Source organism: Trichosurus vulpecula, chromosome 3 (genome assembly GCF_011100635.1).
Source record: "Trichosurus vulpecula isolate mTriVul1 chromosome 3, mTriVul1.pri, whole genome shotgun sequence".
NCBI classification, from domain to species: Eukaryota; Metazoa; Chordata; class Mammalia; order Diprotodontia; family Phalangeridae; genus Trichosurus; species Trichosurus vulpecula.
This window is the reverse complement of record NC_050575.1, coordinates 154,001,230-154,023,509: the sequence shown is the minus strand read 5'-3', so window position 1 is coordinate 154,023,509 and position 22,280 is coordinate 154,001,230. Positions and strand designations below refer to the sequence as shown.

Sequence of the window (22,280 nt, the reverse complement as noted above, 5' to 3'; positions counted from 1 at the left end):
TCTGATTTCAAATCTAGTGATCTTTCTGAAGTAAGAGAATTGTCTCCTGCCTTGGAAGCCAGGGATGCTTGGCCCTAACCAAGGCAATGACTCTCCTGTGAAAGATTTTGTATCAGTCTGTATCAAAGGGGTCGATTTGTGGGTGATTGCAGATTCCAGGACACTTAGGAATGGGGCAAACAACCATACATGTTATTTTCTTGAATAACAACATAACCTCTAAAACCTCAGTCATTTGGATCTATTCAGAAATAGTATAAACCGGGGGTAAGGAACCTGTGGCTTCATGAAAAGTGAAAAAAATTAGGTCATATGAAAATATTTCTAAAGAAAGAAACTACCGTGTGAGCCTAATTAGATCAATTAGTAATCATTGGCCTTAACACTAGAAGTCAGTGATGATAACATTGACTGACAGTTATAGAGTGCTTTGAGTTTTGCAAAATATTGTTTGTTGTTCAGTTGTGTCCAACTCTTCATAGCCTTATTTGGGGTTTTCTTGGCAAAGATACTGGAGTGGTTTGCCATTTTCTTCTCCAGCTCATTTTACAGATGAGAAAACTGAAGCAAACAAGGTTGAGTTACTTGCTCAGGATCACACAGCTATTAAGTGTCTGAGGCTGGATTTGAACTCAGGTCTTCCTGACTCTAGACCTGGCATACTATCCACTGTGCCACCTAGCTGCCCTGATTACAAAATATCTTATGAAAATATCTCCTGCGAATAATTGATGCTTTCAACCACTTTGTGAGGTAGGTCCTATGGTCTCCTCATATTACAAATGAGGAAATAGAGGATGTGAGAGGCTAAGAGACTTGTCCATAGTCACTCAGGAGCTCATTGCTTGAGGCAGGATTCAAATTCAGGTCTTCTCTAATCATAGTGTAGTCCTCTTTGCCCTATGTGATGCTACCTTAAAGATCAATTAGTCTAGCTTCCTCATTCACAGGCAAGGAAAGAGAGATCCGGAGAGTAGAATCACCTGGGGTCACACAGGTGGCAAGTAGCAGAGACAGGATATAAACCCCGGTTTTCTAACTCAAAAACCAATGCTCTTTCCACTGAACCTTCAATGGAATATTGACCCATCCATCTTCTAATAGGACAGATGCATAAATTATGATGCTGGATAGGATATCCTTTTCTTCTTGTCCCTTTTTGTTTGTTTCTAAGGGCCTTCTCCCATAGCTGGGGAGGAAATCCAATATATGCAACATTAAACCAAACCCAGTTTTGACCTGACTTTGATTCAATTCAGACATCCTTAGGTTGGCCTGTAGCAGGAACAAAAGGGCTTGGTTGACCTGTCACCACTAAACCTCAGTGCTTGCGGAATGCAAAGGGAGAACAGAGAATGTACAGAGACTTACTCATAGAATTCAGCTGCTGGCGTATGCTTGTACTTGGAGTATTTGGTTCCATTGCCTAACATGGACCCATTGAGGAGCTTGGAATCTGTGCAGTTTGGGCTGTTCCATGGGTGGCCACAGTTGGTCCAGGGGAGATTAAGGGTGAATGAAGAGAACAAGTAGTAGAGAGACCACGCAATGATGACGTTGTAGTAGAAGCCCACATATAGCGCGATGAGGATCACAGCATAGCCGACACCTGGAAAGAGGTTGTGAAATGATCAGAAAGGGGACTCCAAAGCCAAGCTCAAGAGCCATCTCCTTTGCAGAATCTTCTCTGACTACCCTGTGCATTTTTAATAGCCCCCTTCTCTTAGTTCCTTGGAGTCTTTACTTCGTACTTGGTTATATACAGGGTTTCCCTAACGTCTTAGTGTAGTTTGGGGTTTTAATAACTTTAAATTGTACTAAAACATTTGGGACATTTTATATATGTTGTCTAGTTTCCTCACGACTGTATCTGTGAACCCTGTTGTCTTAATTAGACATGCAGACTTCACGGTGTCTTGCACAGAGTAGGCTTTTAATAAATATTTATCAAATTTAACTGAATTCTCTATGACCCTTTCCATACCTCAATCCTTCCAAGGTTAGTGCATTTCTCTTCAAAGTTATATTCAATCCATTTCTTTTGCCTGGATATTTGACACCAATGTTGTTCTAGCTCCAACTCAAACAGTTCCCTACCATGTACTCTACAATCCCAAACAAAGTGAAACACTTTGCTGTCCCTCGATCTTGCTTGTTCATTTCTTTCTCTATTACTGGATTTTTTTTCCTTCCAGAGTGTCTTTCTTTCCCTTCTTTGCCTATTAAGATGCTACCCACACTAGGAGGAACTGGGAAAAGGGCATGTGGACTTGAAATGGAAGACATGGGTTTGACTCTTGGCTAATACTTACTGGCTGTATGACCTTGGTAGAATCGTTTTCCTTTCTATAGGTCTCAGTTTCTTCACCAATTAGATGATTTTTAAGGCCTTCTAACATTTTGTGATTATATAAATGCCCAACTCTTCTGTGCAGTCTCCCCTGATTTTTTCTAATCAATAATGACCTTTTCCTCCTCAGACCTCATTTAACATTTTATTTTCCACATCTTGAATATATTCTTTTCTATTATAATTCTTATGTATTCTAGTTTTCTCTACATATTCCATATCTACCATTGGATCATAATACCCATGAGAGCAGGGATGTTGTTATTTTTGTTCAATCATTTTCAGTCATGTCTGATTCTTTGTGAGCCTATTTGGAAAAGATACTGGAGTGTTTGCCATTTTGTTCTCCAGCTCATCTTACAGGCGAGGAAACTGAGGATTAAGCAACTTGCTCAGGGTCATACAGCTGGTAAATGTCTCAGGTGGGATTTGAATTCTGGTCTTCCTGACTCCAACCCATCACTCTATCCATTGTACTACCTAACCACCCCAAGAGCAGAGATAGTGTCTTACTGAAACTTTGCATCTCTTAGCCCTTAGTATAACATTTTGAACACTGTAGACACTTACAAGGTTCTTAAATTCAAATTTGTTGAACTTGCCTTTCTGCTTAGTGCCATGATCAGAAAAACCCTGTTTGCTAATCCAAGCACTGCCTTCCTGGGATTATTAGTACAGAGAGGAAAAAAACAGATACTAATACTTTTTCTTCTGGGGATACACCAAGTGCTATTAATCACGGAGAGAAGTCAAGTATTTCTTCCAGAATTCAACACATCAAGTCACCAGCCTCAAGTAGCTTTGAATGCCTGCTATGCTTGCCCCTCATCAATTCCCTACTGACACATGTCAGTCAAGCTCTATAATGGTGCTATATCCGCCCTTTAGGTAGATATCACCAACAGCCACATCTCAGGCCTAGGTTCCTTCTTGTCCAATATGCCTTTTCTCCCCATTCCTCTATTTTCATTGCTCCCTGAGAAGATCCTTTGACTTCCCTTTTCCTTTCCTACTCAAAGACCTCTTACCTTTGAAAAATGGGCAGATTTTCCACACAGTAGCAGCCCCTTCCCGGTTGTACTGGCCCAAAGCCAATTCCATGTAGAACAAAGGCATCCCAGCAATGATGAGAAACAGGGTATATGGGATCAGGAAAGCCCCTGTAGGATGTACAAAGGGAGAGAATTTACTACATGAGATACAGGCTCGTTTCCACCCTGAACATCTATCATCTTTCCTATCTGAGTACCAGAGCTCTTTCCTAGTCACCCTAAAAGAATTTAAGATTTGATAATTAATTAAGACCAGGCCTCTGCCAAGGAGAGACAATGTGGTACTGTATAAAGAGCTCTGAATTTGTAATCAGAGGACCTGGGTTCGAATTCTAGCTCTGTCATTCACTATCTGTGTGACCTTGGACAAGTACTTTTTGGGGTTTCAATTCCTCATCTGGAAAATGAGAGAATTGGACTAGAGAACTCCAAAGACACTCCAGCTCTAAATATATGATGCATTAGACCATCTGTGTACATAGAATATCATCCCTACGGATGCTAGCTCTATGACCATATTTGCCAATATTGGGGCTCCCCAATGTCATACAGCATAATATTCTATTTGTGTGTGGGGTGGGATGGCAAGGATAGTGAGCCCACAGTGGTAAATATAACCTGCTTCTTGTATTTCTAGCGACCTTTCCATCCCCAGTGTCAGATACTCCCAGAAGGTAATGGGATCAGAAGGACCTAAAAGAGGAGAGAGTGGCTGTGGCCTGAACCCCTGAACACCACAAATGTCCATTGTTCTGGCATCCTAAAGACCAGCCTGTCTGGCTCTATAAAGACTATCCTGCCCTCCTACTAATTGTCACCTGGTTAATTCAAGAGAGAAGGAAATGTTCTTCTTTTGCCCAAATGGAGACATAATTGTGCCCCACTCACCAGTGCCCTCTCACAGAATGAAGGCCAGGTATTTCCATCAAGCCTGCTACAGGTTTTAATAAAGCTGCAACATATTGGAATTAATCCACCATCACCCACCTAGGACAGTCCCAAGTTAGCTGGTGAGGCTTAGGCAGTACCCTAAAAGGGTTTGGGATTCCCAGGAGTAGGGACTGAATAGAGATGAGATCCCTCTGTACAGTTTTCCTTGAAAATCGGAACTTAAGCTTATACCATCATATGAAGTATTCTGTCTTGGGAATAGAGAGTGGAAAGGATGAATAGTGGGAAGATGAAAAAAGAAAAAAAAATTTTTTGATCTGCCAAACACCTAATCAGAGAACAAATAGTAATAAAAACCTTGCTGATAAAAAGATGATGCTACTTCAGTCAAGCAGGTATTTGGAGTGGAATTTTCTTTTTTTAACCGTAGATTGAGGATAGGCTGCCCTGGGTCATCCATATAGATACTCTCTAGTTCCAGCTTTTGTGAGACCCACTGCTGACCAGGGCATAGAGTCAGTCCATTGCCTCAGAAGAAAGTGAAGTTAATTAATCCGTTGAAACCAAGCCATAGGCATGGGCTAGCCTGCCACAAGCTGCTAAAAGGAAAAAAGGATTTGAGTTCCCTCAGCTGAAGCTTTTAACAGATATAAAGGGAAGACCAGAGATGAGTAGCATGTACTAGCAGCAATTATGATACTAATCTGATAGAAGTTGATGAACAGATCTCTTAAATGGCAATCCTACCCATGTCACTAGCAAATGACCAAAACAAAGGGTTTCACTCATCTTTCCCCCTCATTAAGCAATGACAAGCCTGCTTTTCACATCTAGTTCCAAAGCTCAAGGTAGACCTTGACAGAATCAAGAATTGGCTGAGAAATACAAACACAGACTCCCTGAGTATTGCTGTTAAAAAGACCTTAATAATCCTCCCTTTTACAAATAAGGAAACAGAGTCCTAGAAAGTGTAAGTGCCTTGTCCAAGGTCACAGACCAATATAATATAAAAGACAGACTGAGTCCCAGATCACCTGACTTCCATTCCTGTGTTTTTATTATTTTTTTTCCATTTTTGATGTATTTTACTTCAGGAACTTAAGATTTTCAGCACCACACCCATGGGGAAAACACAGAGCCAGACAATATTTACCAAACAAAGGACTAAAATCCATCATAGATTTGAAGTTAGGATATTAGAGGTCATTAAATCCAACCCCCTCATTTTAGAGATGAGGCACCTGAGGAACAGAAAGAGATTAAATGACATTCCCAAGGTCACACAGGATTTGAGCCTAGGATTTCTGCCTCTAGATCCAGGATTCTTTCTCCCATATCAAAAAGCTTCACATCTTCCTCAGGTTGTATGATCTGGAGTAAAACTTTCCCCCTCCTTATCCTGATACACTCCATTTCTGAGAGATCCCATCTTCCCTCCATTTAGTCACAAGCAGGAGACAGAGATCCCCCTGCCCTAACCCCAAATCTGTTCCCCTTTCTTAGCTTCAGGAGCAAAGTTAGTCTGGTATAGTGCAGAGAGCTTAGAGTCAGGCAACACAGGTTCAAAACTTGAAACTGCCATATATTAACAGTGTGACCAGTTACTCTAGAGAGCAATACCATCCTCATAGTCCCCCAGGCTCACAACCTGGGAGTCATCCTGGACTCCTCACTATCTCTCATCCACATATCTAATCTCTTGCCAAAACTTCTCAGTCTCACCCTTGTAATATCTTTCTAATATTCCTCCTTCTCTCCTCTGACACAGCCACCCCTCTAATGCAGGCCCTTATCACCTCACTATTGGACTTTTGCAATAGCCTGCTGGTGAGTCTGCCTGCCTCAAGTATCCACTCCAATCCATCCTCCATTCAGCCACTAAATTAATTTTCTTGAAACACAGATCCAACCATGCCTTCCCCACCCCACATTCAATAAACTGTAGTGGCTCCCAATCACCTCCAGGATCAAATGCAAAATGCTCTGTTTAGCATTTGAAAACCTTTATGACCTATCCCCCTCCTACCTTTCCAGGCTTCTTACACCTTGCTCCCCTACACACACATTCTTTGATCCAGTGACACTTGCCTCCTGGTTGTTCCATAAAGAGGACACTCCATCTCTTGGCTCTGGGAATTTTCTCTGGCTATCCCTCATGCCTTGAATATTCTTTGTCCTCTTCTCAGATTACTGACCTCCCTGGCCTCCTTTAACTCCAAGCTAAAACCCCACCTTCTACAGCAAGCTTTCTCCAACCCTTTTTAATTCCAGTGCCTTCCCTCTGTTGATTAGTTCCTGTGTGTAGCTTGTCCTGTATATACTGTATGTAGCTCGCTTTGTATATGTTTGTTTGCATGTTGTCTCTCCCATTAGATTGTAAGCTCCTTAAGGGCAAGGGCTGTCTTTTGCCTCTTTTCGTATGGCCATTGCTTAGTACTTGGTACTTAGTGCCTAGTACATAGTAGGCACTTAATTAATATTTATTGATTGATCTGGAAGCAAATCACTTTATCTTTCTGAACTCTAGTTTCTTCAACTGAAAAATAATTTAATGACAGTTTCATGTCCTACTTCGAGGGGGTATTATAAGGAAAATGCTTTGTACTATAAAAATGCCAGTTATTTTTTGTTGCCATTATAGGACTCTGACACCCAGAACTGAGGGGGTTAGCCTAGAACAGGAATAATTCTTTACCACTCATACAATCATAGATTTAGAGCTGGTAGAGAATATAAATTCAAACTTTTCATTCTAGGAAACAGAGGCCCAGTGATATTAATTGATTTGCCTTGAGAAACAGCCAGTAAGTGCCCTAGGCAGGATTTGAGCTCAAGTCTTCTGTTTCCTGCCTGACTCAATCCAGCACTCCACCTTCTTTTAAAGAATTGAAATGTCAGAATTAGAAGAGACCATCTAATTAGACCAAGCTCTTTATCTGACAAAGTAGGAAACTGATCACATCTCACATGGATTATTGAAATGACTTCCTAATTCGTCTCCCTGCTCACATTTTCTTCTACTCTAGTCTGTTTTCCACCAAGCTGTAAAGATGATTTTCCTGAAACAGAGATCTGACTCTTCTTTCCTCTACTCAAGAAATTCCAATGATTCCCTCTGGAAGAACACATAAACTCCTCTGCTTGACATTTAAAATTCTTCACAGCCATATGAATGTCATGGAATTTTCCTGTGCTGTAGGAAATTATGTGTGTGATAAATACAGAAAATCATGGAACAATCTACATGAACTGATGCAGAGTGAAGTAAAAAGAGCCAAGAAAACAATACATACAGTAACTACAACAACAGAAATGGAAAAAACAACCACACATCAAAAATTCAAAAGTTAATGTCACAAAACTATAGGGATCAAGGATGACTCAAATGAAGAGATATGAGGACACCCTTACCCACCCCTTCATAGAATTGGGAGATCTAGACATTGTACATGGGTTTGTTTGTTCTTTTCAAAATTTTTCAATGCGTTGATCAGCTGTGCTTATTTTACTCCTCTCTAAAATATATATAATACATACATCTATATGTATATATGTTAATGTATATATACAAAAATGTATATGTGTGTATGCTATTTGTCATACGGGATGGTTCTCTGGGAGGGCAGGGAGGAAGGATCCTGGGGATAACTATGGTGATATAAGAAACATAAAATATCCATTTAAACTTATTTAAAGATATTCTTAACAACTTGACCCCTTTCCTACCTTTCTAGCCTTACTTCACATTATACCCCTTCACAGTTCTCTGATCCAATGATACTGTTCTTCTAGGTGTTCCTCACACATGCCTGAGATGAACCCCTTCTTCTCTGCCCTTTGACTTCCTTCACTGCCTTCAAGACTAAGCTCTAACGCTGCCTTTAAAATTACTTCCCTCACTTTGTTGATATTTTGGGTCCTCCCCTTATGTCTCTTTGGCATCTGACAGAATATGAGCTTGAAGGCAGAACTGCTTTACTTTTGTCTTCATATCCCTGACTGCCAGATTTGATTGAGGGCAGGTGTCAGAGCCAGGAAGATCTGTGCCTCATACTGGCTGTGAGACCCTGGGCAAGTGACAACTTCTCAGTGTTCCAGTCAGTTCTCCATGACTCTGAGTGGCATAGAAGGGACTCATCTGCATTAGTAGAGGGTATTTCCTCAGTAGGAGGTCCTTATGCCCATGAAATCATAGGTCTGGTACTAAAAAGAAACCAAAACAAAAAGCCCAGCACTAATAAATGCTTTTGGACTGATTGGAACCAATGGGAGGGAAGGGATTTGCCTCAGTTCACACAACTGGTAAATGGCAGATCTTCCCCCCCAGGTATACAGCTCTTTTCAAGCCTGGCAGACACCCTGCTACAGCTTCTCCTGAGAGAACCACACAAGTGGAAAGAGGATAAAGAGGGGACAAAAGCTGGAACCTGGGGTCAGACACCTCAGAGGCATGAGATTGAAGACCTTAGGGACCCAGCAATGAAGCTCTCAGTATTCTGTCAGTAATGCAAAAAGAAAAGAGGAAGTGAGTACAGAGATTAAGAAAACCTAAAGGGAAGCCCTAAACCTTGCTTTAGCCTATGATTTAAATCTTCTGGCCCCATCTCACAATGCCACTTCATTGCATAAAGTGCTGCACTGACAGGTTGGAGGCTCAAATGAGATAATCCATGCAATAGGGCTTTGAAAATTGCAAAGTTCTATACAGGCGTAAGAAGTTATTTTTCTTTACTTAACAATTAGAGTTGTTCAGAAATGGAACATACAGCCTCATAAAAGAGTGAATTCCCCATGCCTGGAAGCAACCATTGAATCATAGAATCTAGTCTTAACCAAGAATTCTTGCTGTGACACTCTTGGCAGGTGGTCTAAGAACCTTGCCTTGAAGACCTCCAACAAATGGAAACTCCCCACCCTCCACCCCCAGCAGTCCCTTCTACTTCTGGACCACTCTGATAGGTCATTTTTTCAGATGTGAAGCCTAAATTTACCACTTTCAGTTTCTACTCATTGATCCTGATTCTGCCACCTATGGCCAACCAGAACAAGTCTAATTCATATCTCTTCCACATGACAGCCTTTCAAGTACTTGAGGCCAGGTATCAGGTACCCCATCCCAATGTTCTCTTCTTCAGGCTAAAGATTCTTGTTTTTTCAACTGATATTCATATCATGCAGACAGTAGGACCTTCATCATTCTGATTGCCCTCCTCTGCACGCTATTGCTTATCAAAATGCTTTCTAAAAAGTGGTGCCCAGAACTGAACACAGTACTCCCAATGTGGCACTTAGCACAATGCATGACATATAGAGGGAACTTAATAAATGTTTATCAATTGATCAAGGGAATGTATTCAAATTGAAGCTGGATATGCATCTATCAAGCATCATAGGACATAGAGCTAGAAGGGACCTTAGATATCATTTCATCCAGAGATTCTCAACTTTTTCATTAATGCCAATTTTGTTTTGCCCATGCCTTTGGAAGATTAAAAAGGCCTCAGATTTACTACTTGTGAGAATAATATTTTTAAATGCATAAAATAAACAGCATTACAAAGAAAACCAATAATGTTGAAATATGATTAGCAATTTTTTAAAGAGGTCATGAGCCCCAAGTTATAAATCCCTAATATAGTCCAACCCCTCCCTCCAGTTTACAGATGAAGACAGTGAAGCCCTAAGCTGCTTGACCTGCTGTGGCTGTGTCACAGTTCAGAGGTTACCTTTGGTGATCTCTGCGATGCCATGAGTCTATGAAAACTTCCTTTCCTGAAACCTAAAAACTGATGGAGGGTTTGGTAAATGACTAGATAACAGTTATAAGACAAGCAGCAGAAGGAAGAGAAAAAATATCTGCCTGGATAAAACACAGATTGGATGACTGGCCCTAAGAAACCATAACTGACAGCAGCCACTCAACTAAAACCAGTGAAAAGGGGTTGTCAACCTTAAAATATTTCAACAGCATCCTTTGCTATAATGAGAATCAGAGAAAATTCAACTAACAGGTTTAAAGTGTTGAGATATTTTGACAAAATCCCAAAGCCTGAGAGTGCTCATAGGAACAAGGCAGGGAGTGGGAATAGAAGAGGGTTGAACTGAAAATAAGAAAATCCACTAATAGAAGTTATTTTATAGGAAGATACTAGAAAAGTAATAAAATGGCAGGAATCCAGGCAAGAAGAAAGGGGATGACAGATCTGAGAAGTCAAGTAGAAAGCTACTATAAAGTTGTACCTTGCTGGACTGTTCTCTTCCTGGCTTTCTACTTCAGCTACTCAGAAATATGATCTTCCTAGAGCTTGATCTGCTCACCTTGGGCAACTCAACTCACCTCTCTGAGCTTGCTTCCTCATCTGTAAAATTGACTTCTAAGGTTTCTTCCAGTTCTAAATCTTCAAATCCAATGGTTCTCAGTCTCTACCATATCCAGATATTTTCATCAAATACTCTGTCCCTTTAGCCACTATGGAGGGCTAGCTCCTTTCAACAAGTATGTAGAAGACACTAGCTCCTTCACTACATTCATCTTCCCCAATCCTAACCATCAACAGCAATGTACCAGAAAAGCAAGTCAACTCAGAGGGAAGAGACTTCCCTAAGAAGACTAGAAACACTAAGACTAATCTGGAATGTGGAACAAGTATGGAAGAAGACCAGGAAAAGTTCCAACCCATGAAAGCCAAGAGGCTACTGAAGGAAATTGAGACAGTGATCTACTTATTATCTGCTATAGGTTAGAAGGGATCCCTTCTGAAAAGGTATAGATTAATGAGCTCAAGTACCACATACTGGATGCACGTACTGGGCATGAAGACATTCAAAAACAGACCTATCCATGCAGACATAAGCACATATGTGATCATATGCACCACAAATTTCAAGTTAGAAGGGATCTCAGAGGCCATCTAGTCAAAGGAAGGGAATGCCCCTCATTTTATAGAGGTGGACACTTAAAACAAAGAGCTTCAGTTACTTGCCCGAAGTCATAATTTTAATAGTGGCAGAACCAAGATTTGAACTCAAGGCCTTTGGCCCTAAATTCAGTGTTCTTTTCACTGTGTCATGATACCTGAGCATGTCTAAAAAGATTTGGAAGAATAATAATACCCAGTTTGCTTCAAAATATGTTGGCTAGGGTCTCACTTCCATAAAATATCTACCGCACTGTTTAACTACTGTCTGACACCACACCGAAGATTTATTCCTTTGGATTAGCAGATCACTGACTTCTAAGCCCCCACTTAAAATGCAAATACTCCTTAGGAAACTGATTTCATCTTTCTGGACTTCAGCTTCTTCAGTTATAAAATGAGGGGATTGAATGACATCATCTCTAAGGTTCTATGATGATTAATATGAATTCATTTATCAGTGGCTTTCCTCTAGGAAACCTAAGAGGTGGGGGGGGGGGGTGGAGGTAGAATGAATTTGAGGTAGTAACAACTTGTGAGTAAAAGGAAAGAAACTCCTCCCTGGATTCCCAATAACACTGCTGGCAATACAAACCCTTCTTAAAGTAGAACCAATCACCAGGTAACATGCTTCTAAAGTCCTTGAGAGTTTAAGACAATGAGGGACCCATGAAGTACCTCTCAAAGCACTTAGTGAAGAAAGTACAGAGAAACAAAACATTAGCAAAATAACCTAACCCCACTCAGGTACTCCAGAGACATCTCCAAGTTGCAAATGAAATTTCCCAGCTCTAGGGGTATGATGGAAAAACCTCAGGAGACCTGGGTTCAAATCCAATCTGCCGCTAACTTCCAATATATACTTAGGTAAGTTATACTTTCTCTTTGGACCTTAATTTCCTCCTCTGTAAAATGAGGATTAGTGTATTCAGTGACCTCTAAGTTTTCTTCCAACTCTGCCATTCTAGACCCTTAGCAAAGGGAGATAATACTTTGTAAGAGAAACACTCCCCCTCCCTGCCCCCTCCCCAGCCAAAGCAGGTAAGTAGACACCTCCAAGAATTACTGGCAACAGGCTACAAAATTTCAGGCCATAGAACAGCTTTCCAGGGCTCCCTCTCTCCAGGACAGATTTGTCTGTCTGGCATTTCTATATGTCACATTTTATTCTCTCAAATGTCCTTCTCCCAAGAGAAAAATAAGAGCTCTTCTTTGTGCTGGGAGGGAACCCCAGGGGAACTGGACCATAACCATGTTTATTTGACACATTCCTCCGAAGTGCTGTGTGAACCTGCCCACTGAAACAGTGAGCCACCTGGCTGGATAACATATGACCAGATGGCTGCTATCAGCCCTGATCTGGGGTAGTGGGCACAAACACTCCTGTCTCTTGAGATTAAAAGACCTGGCACACTTCATCTTGAAAATCTCTTATTTTTGCATTTTTGCAGTCAGGTCTGGAACACGGAGTTGGAATGAGCTCAGTTACCACACCTGGATAGTCATACCAGCCAGTCCCTCACACCTGGCCTCAGAGGAAAGAGCCCTAAAGGGTCAAAGAATCTGGGTTTAAACCCTGCCTCTCTCATTTATTACCAATGTGGCTTTGGGCAATTCATTTAAATTCTCTGGGCTTCAGTTTCTCATCTGCAACATGACAGAGATGGGCCAGGTAGCCTCAGGAGTCCCTTCTAGCTCACATTCTAGCTTCAAAACTATGATCCTCTAATTAAAAAGTCCAAGCTCTGCAGCTTTACAGTCTTTCAACTAGCTTGGGGGAAGTAAAGAGTCTGTCACTAGGACAGGGGTAGGGAACCTGTGGTCTCAAGGCCACATGTGGCCCTCTAGGTCCTTGGGTGTGGCCTTTTGACTGAGTCCAAGTTTTACAGAACAAATCTTTTTATTAAGGGGATTTGTTCAGTGAAGTTTAGATTCAGTTAAAGGGCCACACTTGAGGACCTAGAGGGCCACATATGACCTCGAGGTCACAGATTCCTCACCCCTGCACCAGGAGCCAGGATGCCCTGAATTGGCAAAATACTTTGTAATCTCCAGAACACTTCCATGTCATGTATTGTGATATAGTCAAGGACAGATTACTACAGATCCAATAGCTGGGAACCATAAGTACTTGCCCAAGATCACAACATGGTAGGTATTGGGGCTCTTGGTTCTTAGTCCAGGTCTTTATCTCCTCAACCACTATCTGTTCCCTTTTTTCCTTCCTCCTCTTCTTTTATTCCTTGTTTAGCATCATAGACTTCAAATGAGAAAGGACCATAGAGGTCATCTGGCCCAGCCCTTTCATTTTAAAGAAAAAGAAAATGTTGCCCGGAGGCTTGTCCAAAGTCACACAGGTAACTCACTACTGTAAAAAGTGTATCCAGATTTGAATTCAGATCCTTTTACTCTCGATCCAGTAATCTCTCCACTGTGCCATGTTGCCTCTACTTCAAGTGATGTTGGGGCTTTATTCTGCTTACTACTAAGATGGCAGCTATCCTGCTCATTCATTCATTCATTCCACCTACTATGTACTAGACACTGCACTAGGTGAGCCAAAACTATGTCCCCAGGACTAAACTTGTTCACAGGACCACACTTACTATACCCTCTGCAAGATCAAACATAAAGCTTGCTTTTCAAGATGTCCTCTAAATGGGAAAGCAGGTTCATAAAAATCCTCCTAGCCTAACAAGAGTGATCCCATCCTGGAAGACGGACACAGGGACCCAGTAATGCTTCCTCTCCCTGGTAGATCAGTGCCTCCTGCACAGTGAAAGTGCCTGGTGTTGACAAAGTTTAACTAATGAGGAGGGAAGGCTGTCCCATTAGAAGCAAACACACTTTTGTTACCTTCCAACCTTGTCTGGGTGAGTTTTCTATGGAAGAGCTTGGAACACAGCTCCGCAGAAAAACTACATTTCCAGTAAAAGTTCCCTTTCAACCTGCATGAACACTATGCCCTTTGGGAAGATGTTTAGGCAGGTAGGTGCTCAATAATTCATTCAGAAAATATTTAGCTGGGAGCTCCAGCTATTGGCACCTCGTCATTTCAAAATATCCTGCAGTCAATGCCAGAAAGAACAACTGGACTTGGAGAGGTTACCATGTTACTGTTGGCGTGGAGCATTGTAGAGAGATCCCATAGGCATGGGCTGAGGCAGGCTTACATATAAGGTAACAGTGCCTTCTAATGCTGCCTAGAAAACTGTCTAGAATCAGACTGGTAGAGTCTGAAAGGACCTTACAGATAGATCTTCCAGCACAACTCTCTTCATTTACAAATAAGGAAACAGGACCCCCCCACCTCCATGAGAGAGGGAAGCCCTTATCCAAGATCAACCAAATAGAGTGAGGAAATGGGACTAGAACCCACATTCCCCAGACTGCCAGTATAGAATTCTTTGTTTGTTTTTTTATTATACTATCCTGTCTCTAGCCCACCTTTTTAGAAAGGCCTGATATGGAAACTCATTTGAATAAATTCTTGAATCATGAGTGTGGTTTTCAAGATGACCTGAGTCATAACTAGAGGAGAGGGTAAGGCCTTATCCCCAAGCATATTCACTTTTTTGGGAGGGGGAAAGACAGGACAATTGGGGTTAAGCGACTTGCCCAAGGTCACACAACTAATAAGTTTGTCAAGTGTCTGAGACCAGATTTGAACTTGGGTCCTCTTGACTCCAGGGCTGGTACTCTACTCACTGCGCCATCTAGCTGCCCCCCAGGCATATTCTCACAGTGGTCTAGAGATTGTTTCCCCTATACCATGCATGCCTCAAAGGAGTCATGAAGGGGCAGGGGAAGAACAGGTCAGGGAGAGGGCAAGGGAATGGGATCATGAATTGAGAAAGGCCAGGGGAGAAGAAGGAGGAGATAGGTTACCCCTCTTTCTACCTGGAGGATCCTCTATGCACCATCCCCTTCATAACTAGTGAAAACATTCCTGGTTACATCTCAATTAGCAACTATCTATCTCTCTATGCTTTTCAACTGCTATTTCCCCTCCCCAAGTATTCCCCTCCAGCCAAACTTGTCTACTTCACTGTCCCTCAAACACAGTATGCTCTTGGTGCTTAATATACTTTGCACTTTGTCTCATAAGATCCCAGGTCCAGACCTGAAAGTGACCTTCAAAGATGTTAAGTCCAATCCCCACATTTTAGACATGAGGAAACTAAAGTCCAGAGAGGTCAAGTGATTTGTTCCACCACCCCACACACACCCAACAAAGGTTAAGTGGAAAAGTCAGGACTTGTACCTAACCTCATTGACTCCAAAGCCAGAGCCTTTTCCAGTCTACCACACCAGAGTTCTCTATTACTCTCTGCCCACTTTATTATTCTCTGCACTAAGCCATGTGCCCTGGATACAGTGGACAATGATGTCTGCTGAAGACTAAGTTGATGCTATTGAAAAGTCTCGCTGCAGAATCCCACTCAAAACCTCATAGGCCATATGTCAAGGAGTAAATAGAGATGACCAAATGCCAGAAGTGTTGCAGGTATCAAAACAAAATGAAATTTATTTGAATACAGAAGAAGATAAGGGTCTCAAGCCAAGGTCTTGTTAATAAACACCTGTAAAATGAATAAATCATTTGTTTGTCAAGATATGATCTTAATGGCCAAAGGTGTTGATATGAGTAAGAACATTAGAAAATTTAGTTTAATGTACCTGAAATCATAGTGCACTGGATAGAGCATTGGTTTTGGAGAAAAAAGATCTGAGTTCATTTCCCACCTCCACGCTTCATAACAGTTGTAATTGGGCAAGTCTCTTCCATTCTCTGGGCCTCAGTTTTCTCAGTTGTAAAATGAGGGGATCACGCTAAATGGCTTCTAAATTCCCTTCCTACCCTGTATCTAGAATCCTATGAAATCAAGAGTTTATAGATGGTGGGATCTGTTCATGTTGTGAACCAGCTGTTTTGGGTGGAAATAGAGAAATGATCCCTTACAGACTTAAGGTATATATTGTAAAGGACTAGCTGAACTGCAATGCAATGAAAAGTACTCCGAATACCTGGGGTTGGGTCCCAGTTCTGATACACACTGGGCTCAGTGACTTGGGCAATTCATTCACCTCTGTTTTCCCCCATCTGAAAACTGAAAGTCATTGTCTAGGTGATCTCTTGGGTTCCCTTCCACCTCTAACTTTCTGTAACAGTGTTGGACTCTCCTTCAAGAATCATTATTCTTCTTCAATCTTTAAGAATCCATTGCTTATTGTCTAAAGGTGAATCAATCAACAAGCATTAATTGAGTATCTAGTATGTGCCAAGGATGAGATACAACCCAGCCTTGTTGGTTGCAGAGATAAAGTTTAAGTCTCACCTCTGACATAACCTGGCTGTGCGACCCTTGGCAAAGAATTTAGCTTCAGTGCTCCCAGAAAACTCCAAGATATAAATGGTAGAGAAGGTGCCCATCTGTATTGGCAGGGTCAGGTTCTCACAAGGAGCCCCCTCCTCTAATGTAATCAGAAGCCCAGTTTAAAAAAAACAAACCAGTGCATTCATGTTATAGGAACTGATGATAAAAATACAAAATGATACACCCCCTGCCTTCAAGGAGCTGATATTCTAGAAGAAAGTCCTCCTTCATTAGGATATGAAGACTAAATCATATAGATTGGGGGAAAAAAAGTATGTATGTATGTGTGTGTGTGTGTGTGTGTGTGTGTGTGTGTGCATCTTTAAGGTCAGGAATTTTTTGGTCTTTTTATCCCCAGAGCCTGCCTCAGAGCAGACAATAAATACTTGTCTGATATGTAGCACTTGATAGTTTGAAATAATTACATTGCAATAGCTCCATGTGGCCAATAATAATAATTGTATTCACAGAAGAGAAAGTCCATAGCTCAGAGAGCTGAATGAACTGACTCCCTCATGATCATATCATTGGTGCCTGTGATATGAGAAGCCATGTCAGCTAAACAGAATATTTTCTCCCTCCATTCATGTATCCACCTGTACCAGACGCTGCAGCTGACTGTAAATAGTAATTTCAGCCACCAGCATCCTTTGCAGCTGCTCACCTCTGTTTCAATCTCCTGAGCCCTATGGACCACAGAAATGCCTCAGGAGGTACTTGAAGCTTAGAAGCCCAAGAAAAGCACAAGAAGGCCAGGTTGGCTGTCCCTGGAGGTCACTGCTCTGCCTGATCAGTGCCACCATTTCAAGAAAATCCCTGTGAAAAACCTGGAGTCTCACCTTTCTCTGAGGAAAAATCGACAGACAGCATCTCATATCTACATGAGAGTAAAGGAGTCAGAGCTATAAGAGGACTTCAAAAGCATTAAGTCCACCCTGTCCCTCATTTTCTTGAGAAGGAAACCAAGACCCAGACAGAAATGACTTCTCTGGACTCCACTTGGGTAATAAAAAGAAGAGTCAGCTGGGAATCCAAGTCTTCTGACTTCACAGATAGTGTTCTTTCCACTACACTGCCCTATGACACTATTGTCTAACTTTGACCTGTCTCAGCAGTGAGACACACACCCCTAGAATTCCCATTCAATGAGCCTTAAGACTAGATCTCTTAAATAATAATATGTATTTGCTGCCTTGTAATAGAAGCAGAAGTCTACTTCAGGAGCCAACACTACACTACACGGACAGTTTGAGTGCCCTGACAAGATGTCTAAGTGGAACAGTGGAATGAGTCAAAACAAAACCCTTGACAATAACCATTATACCCAAATCTTCCTCCCCACTTGCTTCCACAGAGCTGTCTTGAGCCAGTTCCTAAAGATAGCATTAGCCTTTATACCCAGGGTGATAGTATTCCCACGTCATGGGATTTTGAGCTGAAAGGAACCTTAGGTATCCATGTGGCCTCTCAGTTGTGGTTGCTTAGTAAAGTCATGGGGACAGGAGTGATAAGGGGACAAAAGTCTGAATCTGAGGAAGGTACCATTCCATTCATATTTGCACCAAATACTGATTCCACATACCTCTTTGCACTATAGGAAGAATTGATATAATTTGCAAAGTTTGTTGACTTTCATTTTCAGATTTTTATCACTAATCCACATGATTCATTTTACAAATGAGGAAATTGTGTCCCAGAAGTCCCATATAGATAAGAAGTTGCAGAGTTGAGAGCAGAACCCAGGTCCTCTGACCGGAAATCCACTGTTTTCCACTACTCCCCCTCTTATATCGTTCAAGGGATAATGGGAGGTGTTGCTCAGAGACAGATCAAAACTAAGATTCTTTCTGCATTCCTCCTGTCCCTATCCCTCTCCCCCTCTACTCTCCAAAGTTTTTTGTTTTTTGTTTTTTTTTTTCCAGACTAAATTCCATACTCCTAAGCAGAAGTCTAAATTCACCTCAACTCTCCTTCAGTAGATAGCACAGCCAGACATTCCTAGCCTCAGATTGGAGGAGTTCACCAATAAGACTCTTGGAACCAAGAGTCATATTTCCTTCTATCTTTCCCCAAAGGAAGCTGGATCTGGCTTCCACTACCCGCTGCCATCCCCTGTCCGTAAGTGCTCTGTTTCTGACACTCGCCTTTATCTCATTTTCCCCATTGCCCCTCACAGCTTTCCTAGCGCGGAGAAAAGGAGCTTGAGTGAAGAATGGCTTCCCTGTGCTCGACTCTCAAGCCCACAGACATAGCTTGGATTGTTCCCCTGACCTCACCATTTTTACTGCCAGGACCTCGGAATTGGCTGAGCTCAGGAGCAAGTTAATTGGACAAACTTCTCACAAGACAGATCTCTAGTTTAGTGGAAGAGCAATCTCCCCTAACCTCCTCCTCCCAGAGATTTCGCTATCCTCACTTCCCCGCTCCACAGTTTGCTGACTGCAGATTACCTCCCGATCCCGGACCTAGAATTCATAGTTCCGAACCACAGGGAGGGTGGGGGAGGCAAGCAGGATCACCTTTAATGCTACGGATCAGAACCCAGGTGAGGGTCGGGGGAGGGGTGGATGGGGGGGGGGAGTGGGGCGGGGAGAAGCGCGCAGGAACCTGGCGTTGGACTCTGAGATAGCCTAAGGAGTTCTCACTCAGCGCTGCCTACTTCCCCAGTTTCCATTAGCTCTGAGAGGTCCTAGACAGGGTTTTTTGTCCTGCCTGGCTGATCTCCCCGGTTTTTATCTCCTTTCCTTTCCTTTCCTTTCTTTCCTTTCCTTCCCTTCCTTCCTTCCTTTCCTTTCCTTTCCTTTCCGGACTCTGTTCTCAATGCCTGTGCGTTCTGCTCAGTCTTTCCAAAGCCCTGGTTCCAATTTTTCCGTGCGCGCCTATCCCAATCTATCTATCCATGGCACCATGATGAGTTCCGTTCCCCGGCGCTCTTACCAATTCCCAGTGCGCCTCTGTGGCAGCAACTGCCCATACGCCTAGTGTCCCTCATCCCCTCAACTTCCACCCGTCCGTGCTCCCACAGTAAAAGCCCCCAACATGCGCCATGCCTCTCACCGCCACCATTCTTGTAGCAGAGATAGGGAAAACGCCAAACGTTGGCCAGGTCCACCGCAAAACCGATCACAGATAGGAGGAAGTCGATCTTCTTGCCCCAGGTCTCCCGGGGCTGCGAGTCCCCGCCTCGGGGCGCAAGGACGCACTGAACCCCGTTCTGCTCCTTCACCAGCACCAGCTCCACAGCTTTCCGAGTGGGTTGCAGAGGTGGCGGCGGGTGCCCCGGGCCTTGGCCAGCCCCACTGCACTCTGGCTGCACCTGTGGATTCATCCGGGCCGGGAGCATGGACATGACCGGGATCGAACTGGACCAGCTGGGTTCGAGTTCCAGCAGAAGCCGGAGCGGGCGGTGGCTCTGCTTAGACAAAAGGGAAGGAAGGGAGGGAGGAGAGACAGGCGGTCACCGGAGCCGTTCCGCCTTTTTCGGGGACCTCCCCTCGGACGGAACCGGGTCCTGAAGATGTGGTAGTGAAGGCAAGAGGTGAGGAAAAACAAGGTAAAGTGATAGGGGACCACTTCTATTGAGGAAGTTTGGAAACAGAAATCTCTGCAAACTCCAGGTTAAATGGACCCTACAGGTAAAAAGCTGGAGGGAGTGATCAAGGTCCGGATTCCAAATAACTGCCCTATCCCTCTCCAACAGGGGAAGAGACTCAGGGAGATTTGCTAAGCCTTTTTGGTCGGAGGGCTTGTAGGATGTCCCTGGAAGTATCTAGGAAGCCTGTGATGAAGGTTACAGGGACAGAGATACACCGCGGGACCCAGCCACGACTGAGGTTAGTATACGGAACTTTTAGTGATACCCAGTCTGCAGCCTATTCACCAAGACTCCTACAGCCTCCTCCTTGCCCTCGGGAGCGGACAGAGCCAAAGGATCACAGAGCTCCCTCTTATCCGCTCCGCGACTGCCAGGGCGCACACAGACTCCTGCACCCTCCCCTACAAGCTCCGTCACAAGCACACACTCTGCCCCTCAATGTCCCCCAAGCCCCTGGCGCCCTGTCAACCTTCCTCCTTACACTCTCAGCCGCATATGCCCCCTGCATCCGCCCAAACTCATTATGTCTCCGTTTCTGCTTCACTTCGTGTCTATGTATCACTCTGTCTCTGTCTCACTCTCTGTCTCTTTATCTCTGTGTTTGTCATAGCCTGTCTCTCACTTGCCTAGTCTGCTCACATACATCGTGCAAACAGTGCCAGTATGAACCACCTCCACTCCCCTAGGTCTTCAATGTCCTGTGCTCGGTATCTGGTCTAGTATCCGAGAGTCTGAAATTCAAAGCTGCTTACTCCTGGGACGATGACTTGTCCGGCTTGTGCTTCCTACTCCTGTGTTCCTGTGTCCTCAGTGTCCAGCTCTCCTCGAGGTCAGGGAGAGTCAGGTGGAGTCGCGGGCTCTGCCTGGTTAGCTCTGGCGGCGAAGGGCGGAGGGCGGGCTGGTAATGTAGCCTGCGCCCTCAGGTAACGCATCGATTGCATTAGAAAGTTCCCAGTCCTGACTCGGTCTGGAGCCTGTTAGAGCTAATGGGGACTGACAGCGCAGCGGAGAGATGGGGACACGGAATGGACTTCACCGGACCCCGGGAGCCCCACATATCCAATCACACGTCAAGTAAAGTGGTAGCCACTGGCGCCTCTGCATTTCAGGGTGCCAGTGTCTCGCCCCAATGACATAGGGCACTGGACATGCCTCGACATCGGGCACAATGAAAAACACAAGAGCTGGGGGCCGGGGGAAGAGACTGGATATTTGGCTGGGGTCGCTGGAACTTGAGGCACAAGACAACCAGACATCGATTTCAGACAGCAGAGATGAGCTAGGGGAAATCCCTCCTTGGTCAACAGGAGCTGAAGGGCAAAGGAAAGATGGTCTCAGATGGAAATGTCTTGGGTGTACAGCAGGGCAGGAGGTGACAGCGAAGGTACAAAGGAAAGAAAGACTGTGATTTAATGTGTAGAGTGCTGGATTTGGAATAGAGACCCAAACATAGATTCAAACCTTTCTTCGAGTGCTTGCTATTACATGTGACTATGCACAAGTCACAACCTCTCATAATATCAATTTCCTCATCTGTCAGATGGAAGTGATAGTTCTACCATCTGCCTCACTGAGGATGTTATGAGGAAAGAACATTGCTAAACCTCTAAAGCAGGAGTTTATAACCTGGGGCTCACTGCTGGTTTTCAGGTACATGAACTTAGCTGGGGGGAAAATTGCGACCTTATTTTCCTTACTTTCTAACTGAAAATTTACATTTGGGTTATTTATTTTTTTCCCCGAGGAAGGGCCCATAGGCATCAACTGCCAAAGCCATCCAAGACACAACAAAGATTAAAATTGCTTTAAAGAATGCTATTATTGTTTCTTCAATCAGACCTCAGAGAATAACACTGACTATTAACTATTGTGGGGGAAAGCAAATAACAAAGAAAAAGTGATCCAAGAGTTTTGGGGAAGGGAAGGGGAAGAAGGGGAAGACAGGAGAAACCTAGAGTACAATTTTGCCAGAGGACTCAGATGTTTGATCCTTATGAATCTGCATATCTTGAATCCTTCAGGTCTCTTCCATCTCTCTTAAGTTCTTAGTGGGGACAGAACTCTGTTCATTTTGGGGGCCCCAAATCCCTGAAATCT

At 43.4% G+C, this 22,280-nt stretch overlaps 1 protein-coding gene across 1 annotated transcript in view; it reads right to left on the bottom strand.

Annotated features, from left to right (window-relative positions):
• The window catches only part of SLC6A2 (solute carrier family 6 member 2), a 68,329-nt gene extending 48,398 nt beyond the window's left edge, over positions 1–19,931 (bottom strand). The window contains exons 1-3 of the mRNA XM_036750679.1: positions 19,646–19,931; positions 3,379–3,510; positions 1,372–1,609 (exon numbers count right to left, since the gene is read on the bottom strand). Of these exons, the coding sequence (XP_036606574.1) occupies positions 1,372–1,609; positions 3,379–3,510; positions 19,646–19,931 (656 nt within the window). The remainder of the gene's footprint in view (positions 1–1,371; positions 1,610–3,378; positions 3,511–19,645) is intronic.
• Between the last annotated feature and the right edge of the window lie 2,349 nt (positions 19,932–22,280).